We start from the raw sequence: 21,118 nt of genomic DNA on the forward strand, positions 1-21,118 counted from the left end.
AATCTGACATCACGCAGTGAAGCAGCTATGTAGAAACGTCAAATGAGCTCGGTGGCTATCACCGTTTATTAAGTGATTTGTTTTTTCAAAAAAGTTATGGCCATTGTCACTCAGGCTGGTGTAAGGATTCTAACGATACCCCATACATTCAAATCTACTCAGGCATTTAGGAGTTATGGAAAGAAACTGACACACATAAACCTTGAAAACATTACACTCCTTTTTTTGGGTAGTTGTTTAATAAATACCAGTTATATTTTTTTTTTCAAGAAGACTGGTTAGTGTACAAAAGTACAATACTACTACTTTTATAAGTTACGCCGATATACCTGCGCAGAAATCTTATTTTTCTTGTCAGACTTGCCATCTAGAGAGGGATAGACTTACATCAGAGTACACATGAGCGAGATGCACGAACACCGAGTTATCGGGTGCGGGGTTCTCGATCCCACTCTTCATGATAGGGTTGTTATCATAAGGGTAGTTGGCGACGAGCGCTCCACCGTGCAAGTTGGCCGACAGTACAAACGGTATGGAGAGAGACCAGTTCATGACTGCTAGAGTTTCCGGTTCTTGTACTTTATTATCCTGTAACAATTTTTTTATCATATCATCATCATCATTATCAACCGATAGACGTCTACTGCTGGACATAGACACAGTTCTTGTTCATAGTCACACTAGTGCGGGAATAATATAAATAAAATTCAGTCCTGACTGAACGATTTATCAACGCACAGCCTAAACCGCTGGTCCTAGAGATATGAAATTTGAAAGGTGTGTTCGTTGTAAAGAGTAAGGTGACCACTCAGAAAGGATTTTTCGTATATGGGCTAAATGGGGGTTTGAAATTTATATAGTCTACGCAGATGAAGTCGCAAGCATAAATACTATTTTTTTAAAAAGAATATTAGCCATGTAAAATGACTAATATTCTTCTTTCCTCTCCAACTAAGCGTAAAACTTGTGCTAGGAGTAGGTACGACAATAGTGCAACGGGCGGGGTTTGAACCGTCGACCTTTCGGTTTTCAGTCCACTCCTGTACCCATTGAGCTATTGAGGCTCGTGGTAGAAATTAGTAGACTGTACCTTCGTGGCTTCATATTGGTCCGGAAAGTTCCTATTCAAGTCGATTTTGTGAGCATTTGATCTGCCTTTGTAGCTGTCGTAGTCACCTGTAAAAATAGAATTTACATGTGACCCATACAAATCGATTTTTTTAAATTCATCCTATTTGAGGTAAAATTCGTGTAAAATAAAATTAACTTGTCATGTGTTATTGAAAATCCAATATACTAACTATTTTCAGCAAGATTTTTTTACACGAATTTTTAGAGATCTAAAAATTAGATTAAATTAGATTTTTAGATATATTGTTTTTATTTTTATTTATAATCAAATAGGATATATACAAGATATTTACATTTTTTGACTGTCGCCAAACTGGTGAGCCAGTTTTAATAGTTTTGTAGAGAACATTTAAAGAAAGAAACGTTTTTAAAATATATAATTTCAAAATTGACAAATCTTCAGTTGTGAAAACGACAAATTAGTGGAGGTTGGACAATTATCTTTTTAACTAAAACTAAGGCCTAGTAACGAACAAAGCGGGCATGTGCAGAGATGTGTTTAGCAGACCAATCGGTATTGATAAATGATGTTTAACAAAAACTGGCCAAGTGCGAGTCACACTCGCGCACCGAGGGTTCCGTACTCTCATCATCGATTTCATCTTGTGCTAAGTGGGTGCAAGAACTAATTTTATATGAAATTAATTATTAAATACTTCTTATTATCTACTAACTACTACCTACTAACCATTAATTTTAAGTTTGTTTGTTTATTGTACCTTAGGCATAAGATGAATAAACTAGTTTTCTTTCTTTCTTTCTTTCTATTCGTACTCGGGTAGTTTTTTCGACATTTTGCACGATAAATCTCTACCCGCCACCTCGTCGCCATGAATGATTGGGATGTACTTGAATTCGTTTTTACCTGTTGTAATGAAACAAACTTACTGATTCTCGCTTTCTCGTATCCGTCAGGGTTCATACTCGGCATCAGATGCACTCTAGTACTGTTGAGGATGCTCTGGACTCTGATATCCCCGCTCTTGTACTCCTGGCAGAGGTACTTAGCTAGCAGCAGCAATAGCTCCCTACCCACCACCTCGTCTCCGTGCATGTTTGCGATGTACTTGAATTCGGGTTTACCTGTTGAAATGAAACTCAACTACTATACTCGCGAGCAAGCTAATCGACTCAATCAGTTACAGCGCATATAATATGATTTTTTTAAATAAATATCTACATATTTTATTTTTAAAAAACATATGCCTATGAAAAGCACAAGACTTAAGCTTTAAATTAACACCATTATCATGAGAAAATATTCATTACTTTTTTATGTAAGCAATTGAAATAGGCATATAGGAAAATCAGGGGGCACGGCAGTGCCCCCGCCAAGACGAGCTAAACTAAAGGACGGGGCACTACGTACCTTTTCTTGAAGCGTTTCGTCGTATTTTCGAGCAGTCATAGCTTCGGTCTGGATGATGCTAGAAAGCTGAAATTTTCAGGATATTCCCATTTTCCCTTCCTTTCTCATCCAGGTAGCATTAATTTAAAATGTACTGAATAAATAATTACAATTTTGGTATCAATTTAAAGCCTAGATATCAAGCTTTTAAATGATATATGTTTTTATAAAAAACTAATTTTTTTCGAAAAATCCATGTATTTATGCGCGCCTATGTGTTGAGTCGATTAGGTTGCTCGCGAGTGTATATTATTATTTACTAGATTATTACTTAGGTATTTGACTACATCAAAAATAAATTATTTCTCAGTGATTATTAAATAGAGGGTCTTCCAAAAAACGTAAAATCCACGTCCTTTGTTTGTTTTAAGTGTAGTAATCATTTTAAATTATCGACTAAACTAAAAAAGTACGTCGGTTTGTCTTTCAATCACGTCGCAACGGTGCAAACGGATTGAATGAACGGTGAATGGGTATAGATAAAGACCTGGAGAGTGACATAGGCTACTTTTTATCCCGGAAAATCAAAGAGTTCCCACGGGATTTTTAAAAAACTAATTCCACGCGGACGAAGTCGCGGGCATCAGCTAGTTGTATATTAAAAACTTGGACTTACCAGGTATATGTCTTCCAGGATTCTCCGTAATTTCTAAAACATACAGTTCCCGACCCTCAACGGATTTTCCAATGCTGGTCAACCGGGTGATGTCCGGGTAAGACGCCGCCAAGTCCTGGAGGAACCTCTCCATCTTCACATAGTCATGGTGGACGAAGTCTTCTGGGGATAGACCGTCAATTTCGTGACGAGCAATCCTACGCACTGATGATTTGCCCCAGATTGGTAAACCTAGACGGTAGGATTTATTGAAGAATTTCTATTTTTTTTGGTAGAAATATTAAAAAATCTACCATTTTGGTAGATTTGGTAGAGCATTTGTTATTTTGAAATTCTACATTAGCAACCTACTACTAAAATTAGTACAAACTAGAAAAGATTTTTATTTCTGTCTAATTTTTTTTTTAAATATAGTAATATGCACTTGATGAAGTTTATTTTTCTACTTATCTGTGTCATGTGATGCGATTTGAAGTAAACTTTTTACATAATAAAAATACTGCAACCACAATATTCGTCCTAGTTTCAAAATTTATTTTATTTCTAAGCTTTTGTATTGTTATTTAGGTGGTGGTAGTTACAAGTATCATACTTTTATAACCATAGTTAGCGACTCTTAAAAATATATTAGAAAAAGGTGGAGTTTAGAGAAAGAAATGGGTAACGTGAAAATAGGGGCAAATCAACAGTGTGCAACATAAGGAAGAAAAACCAACACCGAAAAATAAACAGTTTATAAAATTAATGCTAACATATGTTTTTTATTAAACCAACTCTATACTGCGTACAAAAAGACAGGGAGTTAGGACCAGCGCAAACAGGCGGAGCAGAGGAGTAGAGAGCCTTTTTGATAACTACTTAAATTATTCTCTTTAACAATGAATTCTAGCCAGAATGGCTAGAATTCATTTTATTATTACAGCCTATTCGATAGATCAATACCACCACCACATTTAGCTTACATCTAAGCCCCTGTACATTTACTTATCATTTAACATAAAGAGGTATAAAATAATAAAGCAAACGACAAACAAACACAAAAATTGAAACTGCCGTAAAGTCTTGGAATTCATTTTATTTCAATTTCATAATAAATTATTATTTATGTACTTACTTAATTATTTTAGATTATTTTTAAAACATTTATATTGACAACCGACTCTGGAATCTGGATTCCGCTAATTTAATATTTAATTACGTATGAAATAAGTATTATTGATCAATATTTAATTGGCAGTGGTATATTTTAAAGTTACACAACTCACATGTTCCTCTTTACATTTATGCGTACATTTTGAGATCTTACTCGCCATTTTAGCTCTCGGTGTCAACTGTCATATCAAAAGTACAGCTTATCTTTAAATTAAGGACTAATATCGTACCTTTGACATGACAGTTGACACACAGAGCTAAAATGGCGAGTAAGATCTCAAACTGTATGCAATCTGATTTATTCTATGATTTACTAGTCATGCATTATAAGTCAATTATGAATTTATCATAATATTATCATTACTTATTTCCAATAATAAGTAAAATAGTTATATTTCTTGAAATGTATCTATTTAGGGCAGTACCCTGGCCAAGTGCGGATCGGCAGACTTCACACACCTTTGAGAACATTATGGAGAACTCTCAGTCATGCAGGTATCTTCACGATATTTTTCTTCACCCTTAATGCAATCGACATTTAATTGCTTTCAAGATAAATTCTTATAATATACTCTTACATAATTATTATATTTAGAGCTAGCAACTACCAAGTAGCGTTCTCTTAACTAGTAACTTGACTTTGGCAGTAAATAATTATTTTAAAGGATCCTATACTAATAACACTTATGGAAACATCACATTACAATTTTATTGCTTTTTATGTAGTAAATATAATATGCATATTTTTTTTTAAAACTAAATATTAAGTAATGAGGGAGATTTTTAGTTTTATACCAAGCATTTCTGTACACTAACGGGAAGAAAATGCGCGACTCTACTAGCCTTTAGTGACTTTAAAAGGTACAGTACTACCAGTTTATAAGTCACATCGGCAAAATTCATTTGCGATTTTCAGTAATATTACACTGGTTAATTGACTTACTACAGCAACTAACATAAATATGTATTAAACAATACATAATATAAAAAGTTTATTACATCAGAAGTAGGATTGTCCCAGAATGTGTATTATACATTAGATGAAAATGGACCTTATACCAATGATTTAAAACGCACATTAGTTCATTCGCAATATTAGAACGAGTTCAAAATGCAGCATAGCCAGCAATGCGTCACTACGCTGTACAACTTGGATGCTAAGGTAAAGGAAAATTGACCTTAAACCCTTGTGTTAGAGTGCAAATTAGCTTATCCGCCAGATTAGTACAAGATAACATTTGCTCAGCAGTTTGCCGGCCACGGTAGACAGTAAAAAAATGGACCATAAGCCTTTGTGTTAGAGTGTACATTAGTTCGCCCTCAATATTAGCACGAGAACGAATTGCAACAGCAGCCAGCACTGCGTGACGGTGACGGCGGCGTTGCCATGGTAACGTAGGTACTTACCGTCGGTCAGAGTACGCGGGTGGCGGTGTACTGTGAAGTTCAGTATGGTAGGTGCGTCTGCAGCTACCGTCACTGTTACCGTTGGAGGTGTTGAGTACCTGAGAAATAGTTTTTTTTAATAATCTCTACTAATCTATACTAATACAGTCAGTGACATGCAGCTCATAGAGGCATAAAAGCACTGCTTACCCAAGAAATAGTTACCCTAGTTGAAATAGCTTAATGCTCAATGTAAGTGGGTACCTTTCTAACTACTGCTTACCCTGGCTTTGAACCCTGTGCACGCCACTGCTAATACTAATAAATAAAACCGGCCAAGTACGAGTCAGACTCGCGCACTGAGGGTTCCGTACTACAATCATATTTTATCGACATTTTGCACGATAAATCAAAAACTATTACACCTAAAAATAAATAAAAATCTGTTTTAGAATGTACAAGTAAAGCCCTATCATATGATATCCCACTTGGTATAGTAATCTTAATTTGAAAGTTGAATTGCAATATTTGTTCATGAACACATTTTAATTTTTTTCTTGCGATGTAACCAAAAATTCACCGTTTTCAGATTTTTCCCCTAATATCTGCTATAAGACCTACCTACCTGCCAAATTTCATGATTCTAGGTCAACGGGAAGTACCCTATAGGTTTCTTGACAGTCAGACAACAAAGTGAGGTTATAAGGAATTGAATTTGACGACCTCCCTGGCGCAGTGGTGAGCGCTGTGGTCTTAATAGTGGGAAGTCCCGGGTTCGATTCCTGGCAGGGGTTTGGAATTTTATAATTTCTAAATTTCTGGTCTGGTCTGGTGGGAGAGTTCGGCCGTGGCTAGTTACCACCCTACCGGCAAAGCCGTGCCGCCAAGCGATTTAGCGTTCCGGTACGATACCGTGTAGAAACCAAAGGGGTATGGGTTTAATAAAAACTGCCATACCCCTTCCAGGTTAGCCCGCTATCATCTTAGACTGCATCATCACTTACCACCAGGTGAGATTGCAGTCAAGGGCTAACTTGTATCTGAATAAAAAAAAAATAAGGGTTCCTTTTTTCCTTTTGAGGTACGGAACCCTAAAAAGAGTAGTAACATTACATACCCAGCAGCCAATACAGTGACGTTGTACTGTCCTGGAAGAAGCATCCTCCAGTAAGCGCCATATTCGGTTGTCCTCACCGAGTGGTTGATGCCTTCTACTGAGATTTGAGCATTCTGGAAGAGAAGCAAAATGTCTGTAGCATGATTTTCCAATGTGTAACAAAAAACCGGTCAAGTGCGAGTCCGACTTGGCAAAAATGGCAAAAAACGTCACCCTTATAGATTCGTCATGTCTGTCTGTCCGTCCGTCCGTATGTCACAGCCACTTTTTTCCGAAACTATAAGAGCTATACTGTTGAAACTTGGTAAGTAGATGTATTCTGTGAAACGCATTAAGATTTTTTACACAAAAATAAGAAAAAAAACAATACAATGTAAAATGTGTGGTCCCCCCCCCCCCCCCCCCCCCCCCCCCCCCCCCGCCGGTAACTTCTAAAATAAGAGAATGATAAAACTTACAAAAATATATGATGTACAAGCAAACTTCCGCCGAAAATTGGTTCTAGAAAGTAGTTTTTGATACCGAACCCTCAGTGCGCGAGTCTGATTCGCACTTGTTTCCTTTTCATTTATTTATTTGCATAGATTGAGGTACAATAGATGTGTTGAGGTACGGAACCCTAAAAAAATAAAGGAACTTACTTTCACAGGCACCCCAGCCTCATCCAGCACAAAGCCTCGAACCCCGATATGAATCTGCTCAATGAATGCCAGTAGAGGATCTTTGTTTTGATGCCAGAACTTCGGCAGCTGATCCGCAGCTGGATACTTGCAGCAGGACAGTTCGAAGGTAACCTCGAAGCTGTTCGAGTGGAGGTAGTTAAAGTCTTGCATACCACCTAGAAAGGAGGGACAAAATTTAAAACTAGACTTTTCATCCACTTTTTCTGCCTCATTTTGTACAAAATGGGGTCTTGGACTGTACTAATAAAATGATGTGTTTTTTGTATAGCAGTAATTTATAAAAAAAAATATTAAAAAAAAATACAAATATAAAAAATAATAACTTAAAAAAAATAGAATTTTTGTTATTTTTAATCTCTGAATCTGAATATGTGTGTGTGTGTGTGTCTGACATTGAACTCAAGTCAATTTGTTTGGCTCACCTTGCACAGAATACCAGAAAGCCCCATTGGTGACTCCATTCTTGAACTTCTCCGGTAAGCACACATCCCCACGGTGCATCTCTACGTGTCGGGACGCGTACATTTCCGCTAGGTGCTTGAACAGGGCATTATCAGGCGTTTCACTCTTTATTTGGCACTTACCTTGCACAGAATACCAAAAAGCCCCATTGGTGACTCCATTCTTGAATTTCTCCGGCAAGCACACATCCCCACGATGCATCTCTTCGTGTCGGGACGCGTACATTTCCGCTAGGTGCTTGAACAGGGCATTATCAGGCGTTTCACTCTTTATTTGGCACTTACCTTGCACAGAATACCAAAAAGCCCCATTGGTGACTCCATTCTTGAATTTCTCCGGCAAGCACACATCCCCACGATGCATCTCTTCGTGTCGGGACGCGTACATTTCCGCTAGGTGCTTGAACAGGGCATTATCAGGCGTTTGACTCTTTATTTGGCACTTACCTTGCACAGAATACCAAAAAGCCCCATTGGTGACTCCATTCTTGAATTTCTCCGGCAAGCACACATCCCCACGATGCATCTCTTCGTGTCGGGACGCGTACATTTCCGCTAGGTGCTTGAACAGGGCATTATCAGGCGTTTGACTCTTTATTTGGCACTTACCTTGCACAGAATACCAAAAAGCCCCATTGGTGACTCCATTCTTGAATTTCTCCGGCAAGCACACATCCCCACGGTGCATCTCTTCGTGTCGGGACGCGTACATTTCCGCTAGGTGCTTGAACAGGGTATTATCAGGCGTTTGACTCTTTATTTGGCACTTACCTTGCACAGAATACCAAAAAGCCCCATTGGTGACTCCATTCTTGAATTTCTCCGGCAAGCACACATCCCCACGATGCATCTCTTCGTGTCGGGACGCGTACATTTCCGCTAGGTGCTTGAACAGGGCATTATCAGGCGTTTGACTCTTTATTTGGCACTTACCTTGCACAGAATACCAAAAAGCCCCATTGGTGACTCCATTCTTGAATTTCTCCGGCAAGCACACATCCCCACGGTGCATCTCTTCGTGTCGGGACGCGTACACTTCCGCTAGGTGCTTGAACAGGGCATTATCAGGCGTTTGACTCTCGATGCAACAATCCTCCTTGCCACTGAAATATTGAAAATATTTTCATTAAAGGGACGATGACTACTAGTCAAATCAGCGACTTTTTATCAAATGTCAAAATGCTTTGTTAGAAAGGGAGCTTGTATGAAATACGCAGATGTGACGTCATAAACGTTTCACGTAATTTGAAGTACTTTTTTAATTTAAAATGGTTAGCAAACTTAAAACTAACAGCGGACGTGGATTTTACGAACTTTGGAAGACCCTCAATTTAGTAGTTCCTAAAAAAAATATTTTTCACCCGTTGTAACCTCTCACCTAGAGTTTAAGAATGGTTACCTGTTGTCATCATAAGGGTAGCTAGCGACGATCGCTCCACCGTGCAGGTTCCCAGACAGAGTGAACTGCTTCGACAGAACCCAGCGTATCAGCGCCACGGTCTCCAGCTGTCTGCCTCCGAACAGGTACTCGTCGTCATTAGACTTGTTTTTGTCGAACTGGTCTGGAAAATCTCGGTTCAGGTCTTTCTTGTTGGCGTTATTCCTGCCTACATACCCGCTGAGGGACTCACAGGAGCCTTCCTAAAAGAAAATGACGGAATAAATCAATTAGCATTTGTTGAAAACTACAACGACTTTTGGATTAAGTTTGGAGACAACGCAAGACCCAAAAATTGGCCAAATACGAGTCAGACTGGCACACGAAGGATTCCGTAGGACCATACGAGAAATAACATTTTTGAATTGTCTTTTATTTTCACGGCAAACATTTCGAAGTTCACCTATTACTGTTCACGAGATATAGACGGACGAATGGACGGCGGACGGATGGAAAAAGGAGGCTTAGTAAAAGGATCCTGTTGTCATCATTCGGCTACGGAACCCTAAGCAGCCGCTTTCAGAATGCAGCAGTAGAGTAAAACAAAAACCCAAATAAATAGCTAAAAACCCGGAAAAGAGATCTTAGTTATAGACGATATCTTGTCCTTGAGGTTTGGGAAAACCTCAATCTTTTTACGAGACTTAAAAATTTGTAACAGTAGGTATTCTCCTTGAAAGTTTTTTTACTAAGTATGTACATAATTAGTATGGTTATATAATGAGTAGGTTGACATGGTACCTACTAGTTAATTTAATTGTTTTTAAAATAAATAGTAATCGGGATTGTCCCAGACTCTGGGAAAGAATACGTTTATCAGCTTATCACGACATACTGAATTTTAAGATATTAACTGACTCATGGATGCCAAATAAGAAAAATTCCATTTGAGAACATTTTTTGTAAATATTAACCAGTAATGTGAATCAACATAAAACTGAAAGCAAAAGGTAGGCAAAACAAAATTCCTTGAAGAATGAAACAGTCTTACTAGACCTTCTACTTTATAAATAACTAGATGATGCCCCCGACTTCGTCCGCGTGAAACTCTTCAATTTTCCGGGATAAAAAGTAGTAGTAAGCCTATGTCCTTCCCCGGGATGCAAGCTATCTCTGTACCAAATTTCGTCAAAATCGGTTGAACGGTTGAGCCGTGAAAAGCTAGCAGACAGACAGACAGACAGACAAACTTTCGCATTAATAATATTAGTATGGACTAGCTTATGCCCGCAACTGCATGGACTACACAAACATACACCTATTTTACCCCCTTAGGATAGAATTATCAAAAATTTATTAGCAGATGTCGTTATAATACCTATCTATCTCATATGACTGACATTTCGGCTTTGTAGAGCGTTGTCTCTGTCACTTATACCTATATGACGTTTTGTTGGTCTCAACGACAGAGACAATGCTCTACAAATCTCCTGCTAAAGGTCGATGAACATTACTTTCTGCCGCGTACTGTACACACAATGCACAGCTTAACTTGGTGGACTTAGAGGATAATATATTCTTTGCTTGTACTTCAGGGGCGCAATAAGGAAGGATTTTGAGATATTCCAATGGGCCTCATATTCCGAGGGTCCAGGGTTTGATCTCAGGCATGCACCTCTAACTTTTCGGAGTTATGTGCAAGGAAAACGTCGTAAAGAAACCTGTGTGCCTGAAAGTCTCTATAATGCTTTCAAAAGATGTATCAAGTTATTTAAGATATTTGTGTGTATGTTTAAGATATTTGCATGCCAGCTTGGCGTGGTACAGCTGGACCAATGTATTGTTATAATATGTTTACACCTGTTTTGTATACCTGAATCAGCAAAAAAATAATCGAAATTGAAGTTTGCCAGTCCGGACTTGTCCAGTGTGGTAGCCTATGGCCTGAATCTTTCTCATTCTGAGAGGAAACTTATGCTCAGAAATGGGCTGGCGACTATTTGAGTTCAGATGATGATGATGATGATGATGATGAAGGTAGTAGTAGTAAGCATGTTCTAAGGAATTGTTTTAGAATTTCCATTGCCAAATGACATTTTCAAGCTCTAAAATAATTAGCATCTAAGTATAATATAGTTATATCCAAGTAAGTACTTAAGTCCAATGTCTTTGGAACAATAAGACAAGACAGAAATTGATTACAAGTGCATACAGCAATAACCCCTTTATCAGTGGGTGTTTTGATAACAATGTATGTATAATTATAACTGGATCAATGTAAACAAAATTTTCCAATAACTTCTCATACATGAGCTTTCTTGCACCTATATTATATAGGTTATGTATCTTATATACTTATGTCAATATAGGTTTTTTAAATATAGCATTTTGTCAAAATTGGTTGAATGGATTGGCCGTGAAAAGCTAGACAGATAGACAGACACACTTTCGCATTTATATTAATACTAGCTTATGCTCGCGACTACACAAGTTTCAAACCCCTATTTCACCCCCTTAAGGGTTGAGTTTTTAAAAATCCTTTCTTAGCGAATGCCTACGTCATAACAGCTATCTGCATGGCCAAATTTCACCCAGATCCGTCCAGTAGTTTGAGGTGTGCGTTGATAGATCAGTCAGTCAGTCAATCCTTTTATGTATTTAGATTAGTATGGATAATTGTTGATATTAGCACTATTTATGGAAATAAGATAACTATATAAGTATTATTTTGATAGAACTTGAAACAGATGTGAATTATTTATGCCAGATAAAAGACAAAAAGTATCAAGATAAAATACATGAATGATAAAATACATAAATTATCATGAAACATAAAACCATAAATAAAACAGTAAAAGCATTTTACTTAATCTTTTTATAATGTACAAAAAGATTAATATGCTTTTACTGCAAAAGAAAAAAAAGAGATAAAAATTAAAAGTTATCTGTTGGTTACCTATATTATGTTCTCTCATTGTTTAACAGATTAACTTGTAATTTTGTACAGTTATTGTTGACTCCACTTCCATGTTTCCTGGCATACAATAATATTTGTTGTATGAATCACATTGCATGCCAGGCATTTTACTAGCAGGTTTGTAATCTATCACTAAACAATACCTTTTTATTTTTATATCAATCTAATTAAACTTGATACGCACCTACAGCCAGTGGCGGTTTACCCTTAAAGGTTCGTACGCACCTGAGCGGCGCGGCGCGGCGCTTCAGTGAGCTTCACGTCGCGGCACAGAGCTTCAAAATATCATTTCTATCATTTTGTATGGCGCATATCGCACTAGAGCGGCGCGGCGCGGCGCTTCACCGCGCGTTGCCGCGCGGCACGGCTGGAGAGAATATTTTGAAGCGCACCGAAGCGACGCGCAGTGCAGTGACGCTAGTGCGACATACCCAGCGGCGCGGCGCGGCGCTTCAGTATGCGTACGTCGCTCGAATAAGATACACGCGCATCTTGTTAGGTATTTAAAGTACAGGCAAGAATCGGCAAGATAGACCTCAAAATAAATAACGTAGGTTTAATTTTTGACACATGACGTGTTCCTCATGCTCTTAGAAGTATATCCTCAAAGGTCCCAACCCCTAGGATGTCGGCTTCCCCCCTTCCCAGTGTCTAAATGTATAAATGTCTCTCCGAGCGTTATGAGAAAACATCAATGGTAAAAATAATCCTGATTAAATAACTATAATATATTATGTACATATTATACCTACCTACTTCATCTAGGTAGAATTAATAGTTTCGGAAATATGCCTACCTATTGTTGTACTTGTGTTTATATTATACTAGCTTATGCCCGCGACGTCGTCCGCGTGGACTACACAAATCTCGAACCCCTATTTTACCCCCTTAGGGGTTGAATTTTCATAAATCCCTTTTTAGCGGATGTCTACGTCATATTAGCTAGTTAGCTAGCCAGCATGCCAAATTTCAGCCCGATCCGTCAAGTAGTTTGAGCTGTGCGTTGATAGATCAGTCAGTCAGTCACCTTTTTCTTTTATATAGGTATTTAGATATAATATGTACCTGTGTTTACCTGCCTATTTTATATATTCTATTGCACATAAAACAAAGACATTTTGCGAAAATGCTTTTTCTAATGTAATTTCCACAGAACCTAAGGGACTAGCTGATGCCCGCAACTTCGTTCGCGTAGATGTAGGTTTTTTAAAAATCCCGTGGAAACTTTTTGATTTTCGGGATAAAACTAGCCTATGTGTAGGTACACATAGGCTACTTTTATCCTACAGGGTATAATCTATCTCAGGTATATAGGTACTAGTAGGTAATTCCCGGAAATGTGCTCACCTATAGAAAAATCTAAATCCACGCGGACGAAGTCGCAGGCATCATCTAGTTGCATTTTTTTTTAGATTTTTAATCCCGTGTGAACTCTTTGATTTTCCGGGATAAAAAGTTGCCTACCTCTGTCAATTCCCGGAATGCAAGCTACCTCTGGTCCAAACTTCATATAAATGGGCCTTTAACAATCCTGTGGAAATTCTTTCATTTTCCAGGATAAAAAGTAGCCTGTCCTTCCCCGGGATGTAATTCAACTTTGTACCAAATTTCATCAAATTCGGTTAAGCTGTTGAGCCGTGAAAAGCTAGTAGATAGACAGACAAATACACTTTTGCGTTGATAATAATATAAGTATGGATATGCATAAATATTTTTTTATAATTTCCATAAAAACTATCATCATCATCATCATCATCAACCGATAGATATGTCCACTGCTGGACATAGGTTTCTTGTAGGATTATATTACCGACCTGTGTGGTATACCTATTGTTTCTAATGTAATTTCCACAAAAACTATTAGGCAATAGCATAAAGAATTTTGTCTTCGACATTCTGAAGTAAATGTGAAATGGTACAGAGTCATTAAGAAGGCGAGGAAACAAAATGTGATATCCTTCTTGATAGCGTGACTTTGGTATGTCAGCAATCCATTTCTTCTTCTTTTTTAGGGTTCCGTACCTCAAAAGGAAAAACGGAACTCTTATAGGATCACTTTGTTGTCTGTCTATCTGTCTGTCTGTCTGTCTGTCTGTCTGTCTGTCTGTCTGTCTGTCTGTCTGTCTGTCTGTCTGTCTGTCTGTCTGTCTGTCTGTCTGTCTGTCTGTCTGTCTGTCCGTCTGTCTGTCAAGAAACCTACAGGGTACTTCCCGTTGACCTAGAATCATGAAATTTGGCAGGTAGGTAGATCTTATAGCTGACATTTGGGGAAAAATCTGAAAACCGTGAATTTAGGGTTAGATCACACAAAAAAAATTAAATTGTGGTCATGAACTAATAATTAGTATTTTCAACTTTCGAAGTGAGTGACTATACCAAGTGGGGTATCATATGAAAGGTCTTCACCTGTACATTCTAAAACAGATTTTTATTTATTTTAATGCATCATAGTTTTTGAATTATCGAAATCATACGACTGTAGTACGGAACCCTCATTGCGCGAGCCTGACTCGCACTTGGCCGGTTTTTTCTCTTCGATAATTCGTTCTTCTTCTGCACAACAAAGAAATAATAATCAAATCCTCTTCACTGTCGCTCATCTTGCGACGTTGTTGCTCGTACGCGAACGGGTATAAAAGTGACGCGCAAGTGACGCGAGGTGCCGCGTACTGAAGTTGTAGTGCGGTAGGCACCGTCGAGCGGCCTGAGGTGAAGCGTTCTGCAGTCGGACTGAAGCGCCGCGCCGCGCCGCTCAGGTGCGTACGAACCTTAAGGCAAACTAGGCACATGCCTAGGGGTGTGAAATTACGAAGGGGCGCGTGCAATCATGTAGAGTTGGGTTTCTATGCAAAATCTTGGAGTGAGCGCCTCTTCTCTAGCTAAGTGTGAAGTCTTCACTCGTTCACTTAGTATAATCACCAACTACCAGCTTTGCAATTATACTTAGTATGTGACAGGTCAAGTTGGCAATCGAGGAGAAAATGCCCCCACACCCACAGCCCCTGCTCTAGCCCGGTGCGGGTGAGCATGGGTAACGTGCGTGAGGGCGGGCCGCCCCCCGCCTCATACCCCGATTGCCATCTCAACATGTTGCAGACTATACACTATTTATCATTCTTTCAAAGGTTTTCATTTTATTTATATGGCTGCTAGAGGGGCGCCTATGAGATGCTTGCCTAGGGCGCTCTAGACATTTAATCCACCTCTGCCTACAGCACTTAAATAAAATTAAAATGTACGTCAAAAATAATACTTCAGTCAGGTGTGATTGTGGTAAAGTGTTTACCTATAATTAATAAAATAAAAAAAACTTACTTTACTAGCTTCAAATCCATCAGGGTTCAAAGACGGCATCAAATGAATATCAGTAGTATTGACGAGTTTTGTGACCCTGTCGTCTTTTCCGTAGTTCAATAGCAAATATTGGGCCAAATATATCATCAACTCGCGACCAACTGATTCATCTCCGTGCATATTGGCCACATATTTGAAGGACGGACGGTCTGGGTTCACATTTTTCACACCTTCACTGATCTGTATCACGAGCAGCTGCCGCCCTTCTACGGATTTCCCGATCGAATAAACTTTTGCCAGTTCCGGGTACGATGTCTGTAACTTATCAAATAAAGTCACCAAATCCTCATATTTCGAGTATCTCGGATTCTGTATAAAGGACTCATTGTCTTCGATAGAGCGGGGCACGCATTCATTAATTAATAAAGTAAATATCACAAACAAAAACTTGTGCAACGAAATCATGTTCACGACGACCGTCCATTCGATTGCACTTTACTTCTGTATAAGCAAGTTTTGTAAGTAAACAGCTCACTCGATTCGCAATACACTCATTATGTAGAAATGATAAGCAAATTAGGTACAAATTGAAGTTCAAGAAATAAGAACAAAAAGTGATAATTTCACATTCACACCCGAACAGGCAACAGCTGACGTAAGAAATGAAACACAAATGAAAGTTGAGTGGTTGAAATTTGAACAAGTTGAAAGTTGTCAAAGTTCAAACTTAACTTTGACATTTATTTGAGAACGACAAAACGATTGCTTATCTAGCTTATCAGTCATGTCTCTTGTCATTCGTTCGATGCTCGTTCGATGGGTGAACATCTGTGGGCGAGTGCTACACACTCACAGATATATACCTACAGATATGCAACCACCTCAGTCCCTCTCGCTCAAGCAGAGGTGAAATGTCATACCTTTTATTTTTAGGTTCGCTTCGGCTATTGTAGCCTAGTAAACTACAACCCACCATTGCACAATAACTTCAAAAACAGAAAACAAAAAACAAATCGATTATTTCTTTAAAATACTTGAGTCAACATAACCTCACTTCACGTTGTTTTTCAAGATCTCACGTACAAAATACATCTTGACCACGGTGATGATAAGCCTAAGGACAAATCATAATCATTTTTGTCACGTTCTAATAAGAGCTTAAATGTTAAATGAGCAAGATAGCTGAAGAGCTATCTCGCTCTAACAGTAAGAGTCACAATAGGACTTTATCTACAGGTATTTATTCTGAGGCACAAATCATTCATTCCATAGAGTAAAGAAGATAAAGAAGACCGAGAAGACCTGTCCAGTGTTCAGATTGGTTCAGACTTCAGTAGTTGGTTCAGTTCAGTAATTAGTTTCACACTTCACAGCAGTTCAGTTCATTACAAAAGTACAAAGTACTCTGTGGTCGTCAAATACGAGGTGGTTGGGTGCTTTTGATTTTTCGTTTACGATAAAATAAGATAAATTCCTACGAACAAAACAATACTTTGGAATAATCATAATTAATAATCGCTATCTTATCGCGTGCTAGTAATAAATACATTACGAGATACCACCAAAGGCTCCTTAAAACGTGTTATGATGTGGTGCTTTTAGCTTTTAAACAGTGTTTACAGTATTAATTTGTTAGTTATTTTGGTGAAGAAAGATGCCGTCGGGACGAGAAACAACCGTGTCTATACCTCTGACACCAACGAGATCAGATCTTTACTGGAGAAGGGTTTTCACTAAGGTAGGTATTTGTTACGTTGTTCTACTTTAGTGTTTGGAAAATGTACGTATGGTTACGTATTGTTTACACTGTTGCTTTAATGTTTGTAAGTGAAAGTTTAGCCGAATTTTCATGAATATTGTATGTAACTAATAAATAGACTGTTACCTATCTAATTGATGAAGGTATCAACCGAACTTCCTTTTACAAAACTCTATAATGCATAATGTATAGAATAGAATATATTCTTATCAAGTAAACGTTTACAAGTGCTTTTAAATCGTCAACTATGTAGTTTAATTTACCACTGGTTCCTACTAATTTACCACTTGGTATAAAGTAAACATAAATTGAGTTCGATAGGTTTACCTTCAATTTTAAATGTTATTTTGATACTCTTACTATAAAGAAATCCTTTTTTTAACAGAAGTCTAGTCGAGAGTGACAGTACCATAACTGAATCAACATTTTTAAAATTTTTGGCTGTCTGTCTGTTTGAACGGGCTAATCTTCGGAACGGCTGAACCTATTTTGACGGGACTTTCACAGACAAATAACCAAGGAGTAACATGGGCTACTTTTTTAACCAACTTTCAAAAAAAGAAAATTGTGGTGATCTCACGGGATTTTTCAAGAATCATACGTTAAAATTTAAATGTTTTTACGAAGTTTAGTACTGAGATACCTTGCATCCAGGGGACGGGTTACTATGGATAGGCTAATTTTTATACTGAAAAATATAAAATTCCCACACGATTTTCAAAATATAAATCAACGCGGGCGAAGTCGTGGGCACCAACTAGTTTATAATATTAAATATTAGTATGGATAAAAGCATAAATTGTAACCAAAATATGAGTCATTTTTGTAGGTTCTTCAAACCATCCTTATGACTAAGATGGTAACACGCACCTTTCCTTATACACACTTAACTACATTATCATTCTACTCAACATTTATCTTATCAACTCATGTTTTATTTGATACAATAAAACAAAATGCTTAAGCAAATACTATTGAAATTGTATCGTGGATACAGGATTAAGGGGGAAACTTACTTCTTATATGTTGGAGTCTTCCTTATAATAGTTGGAGGGTGGACGGTGCCAAGGTTCACAACAGTTAGGGAACTTCTAACAAAATGACGAGACTTCGTCGTCAAATGTTAGTATATTTGATGAAGGTAGCCCTTATGTCATCAAAATGATCAACCCATCGCCAGCTCTCTACAGAGCACAGGTCTCCTCTCAGAGTGAGAAGGATTTTGGCCAGTCTACTGCGCTGGCCATGTGCAGATTGGTAGATTTCACACACCTTTAAGAACATTATAAAGTACTCTCAGGCATGCAGGTTTCCTCACGATGTTTTCCTTCACCGTTAGCTAGTTGCTCTGTAGAGAGCCCGTGATGGGGTGAACATGATGATGATAATGTAATATAGCGCATTAATTTAAACTTCAACATACCATAATCATTCATGCGGTTATAGTCATATGTTAGCGTAATGTAATTGGCGTACTGCCAAACACTTAGCTGTTTTTACAAATATAGCATTTGTTATCGAATTATTGATAAATTACACCTTAAATTACAAAGGAATTTATTAGGAAAACCTAGCCACGAAAAATAACTAATAGAAAGTAAGTATGTATAACTGACTGATCTATCAATGCACAGCTCAAACCACTCCACTGCGGACAGACAGACAACAAAGTGATCCTATAAGGGTTCCATTTTTTCCTTTTGAGGTACGGAACCCTAAAAATTGGCGATTCATAGGCTACCCTAGTCCTTATGTTAATGTGTGAACATTTGACGCCTGCGACGATGAAGCCCTCGACGTTTTGTTAAGCTTCTAAGGGTGAGATCTATAGAGCGCACGCTGACTTAGCTTAGACTTAAAACGAGACAGAGCTATATCTCTCACATAAGTCTGTCTTGTTTTAACTCAATCTTAAGTCTGAGCAAAGTCAAAGTGCGCTCTATAGATCTCGGCCTGACTGTCGTGAACTGTTACTATTCTTATTTCAGTCGGCATCCTTATGGTGTCCGATGAGGCATAGTCTAGTAATAAGAACAATAAAATATAAGGCAGGATGTCTATTCAATTCCTGGAGACTGGAGAGCTATTTGATGACTAACCCATCATCCTGGCACTAATAGGTATCATAACTATGTCTCAATTGTATGACTCACAACAATTGGTAAAATTGGTAATTCGACATCGATTCATCATGATGAACCCATCGCCGGCCTACTACTGAGCACGGGTCATAGAGTAAAGTAATATAGGGGTCTCCGCTTAGAATAAGAACGACATCGATTACTTGTGTGGAAACCGTTTCCGGAACAGTTGCGAGTGGGTACATTCATTACGCGGTAGAATATTTAGGTATTTTGAGTTATTTCAGGTTATCATAAGTGAATTTTTTGTTACGATTGGCCGCCCTTATATCTGGCCGCCCTAGGCTCGGGCCTACTATCCTATCCTATTTTATTTTATTTTTTCTTTATAATATATACAAAAAAAAACTATCGTACAATTTTCCTACTCTTACAAGTTACAACATCTATTTAAATGTTTTATTTCTTATTTCTTCTTTTATGCCTTAAAGCACTTTAAAAACTTTAAACACTTTATTTCATTTAATATATTCATTTACTAAAGTATATAACTCGCCAACTTTATATATTCTATGCCACTGACGTTTGGGTAACATAAAAGGAGGTCACTGAAAATCAGCGTTGGGGCGTCTGGTACCTCAGATATTTGCTATAGAGGTTTGTGTCTGAGGGGCCCGACGACGTCTCAACACAGTCAAGCTGAGTGGCCTACCTGTTCGAGGTGTTGCATTGCTGTACAGGACGATATTGTCTACACCATGTACCTATATGATACCTCGAATAAACATTATTCTATTCTATTATGCCTCAGGACAAATCCGCCACTGTGGATGGAGCATACGGAATATTTATATGCTTGGTCGTTCACTGGTTGTGTCAAATTCATTAATAAAAGTGGTTTGATCATTCTTGATCATGCCTATTGAATTAGAGTGGGCGTCATACTAGCGTCATAAAAATAATGATGACTGGTTTTCGGCGGGAGAAACCGTGAATACATTTCTCGTATAAACAACTGCAGGTTGTGGAATGTTATTTGAATTTTAAGCACGTACTGTACGCGGCAGAAAATAATGTACACCGACCTTTAGGATGACATTTCGGCTATGTAGAGCGTTGTCTCTGTCACTCATACCGATGTGACGTTTTTTCGGTCTCAACGACAACAGAAACAGTACTGGCGCCGATTCTTTTAAATCTTTCTCTAAACTAATTTAGAGTATATGCATCTTTTTCTTTTTAATATTGCTAAAAAAGAACAGAACATGAATTTTACATGTAAAGACTCTAAATTTTAGTGCACGCTACAAATTTAAACAATAGGCTCGCGGCTGGCAGCTGAAGTCACGAGGTTTGACAGCTCTAAATTAATTTAAAACTGTCAAACTGTGTCTGTCCTCTTCATATTACATTTTTAAGAAGAGGATGCGAATACTCTAAAATTTAGGTGTGATCAGAATCAGTAGGGCGATTGTCTAAAACCTGCATCAATCATTATTACAATCTCAATTGTTCTGATTGGCTGAATTTGTGCGATTCTTGTTGCAACAATGCATTGTAGCCAATAGTGAGCGAGCATTAACCAATCAGAGATGATTGCGATCGTGACATTGTAGCTGTCAAACAACCGCGGTAGGGCCACAGTACCAATGCTCTACCAAACCGCTATCTCTTT

At 38.0% G+C, this 21,118-nt stretch overlaps 2 protein-coding genes across 9 annotated transcripts in view; one reads left to right on the forward strand and one right to left on the reverse strand.

Annotated features, from left to right (window-relative positions):
- Window positions 1–16,265, reverse strand: part of LOC117985538 (carboxypeptidase D-like) — a 30,400-nt gene extending 14,135 nt beyond the window's left edge. Inside the window, exons 1-10 of one of the 5 annotated variants that reach the window (XM_069500879.1) lie at window positions 15,625–16,265; window positions 9,354–9,595; window positions 8,564–9,057; window positions 7,452–7,648; window positions 6,811–6,923; window positions 5,715–5,812; window positions 3,156–3,314; window positions 2,020–2,214; window positions 1,091–1,176; window positions 388–588 (exon numbers count right to left, since the gene is read on the reverse strand). In XM_069500879.1, coding sequence (XP_069356980.1) covers window positions 388–588; window positions 1,091–1,176; window positions 2,020–2,214; window positions 3,156–3,314; window positions 5,715–5,812; window positions 6,811–6,923; window positions 7,452–7,648; window positions 8,564–9,057; window positions 9,354–9,595; window positions 15,625–16,068 — 2,229 coding nt within the window. In that variant the 5' untranslated portion in view covers window positions 16,069–16,265. Of the gene's footprint in view, window positions 1–387; window positions 589–1,090; window positions 1,177–2,019; window positions 2,215–3,155; window positions 3,387–5,714; window positions 5,813–6,810; window positions 6,924–7,451; window positions 7,649–7,915; window positions 8,057–8,077; window positions 8,219–8,563; window positions 9,058–9,353; window positions 9,596–15,624 lie in introns of those variants that run through there. The other 4 variants (XM_069500878.1, XM_069500877.1, XM_069500881.1 and 1 more) reach the window with 4 other exon arrangements.
- A 685-nt stretch (window positions 16,266–16,950) lies between these two features.
- Window positions 16,951–21,118, forward strand: part of rho-4 (rhomboid-4) — a 28,966-nt gene continuing 24,798 nt past the window's right edge. For all 4 annotated transcript variants that reach the window (XM_034972297.2, XM_034972298.2, XM_034972300.2 and 1 more), the window contains exon 1: window positions 16,951–17,341. In XM_034972297.2, coding sequence (XP_034828188.1) covers window positions 17,258–17,341 — 84 coding nt within the window. In that variant the 5' untranslated portion in view covers window positions 16,951–17,257. The remainder of the gene's footprint in view (window positions 17,342–21,118) is intronic.

The sequence above is a fragment of the Maniola hyperantus genome, chromosome 9 (assembly GCF_902806685.2).
Source record: "Maniola hyperantus chromosome 9, iAphHyp1.2, whole genome shotgun sequence".
NCBI lineage: Eukaryota > Metazoa > Arthropoda > Insecta > Lepidoptera > Nymphalidae > Maniola > Maniola hyperantus.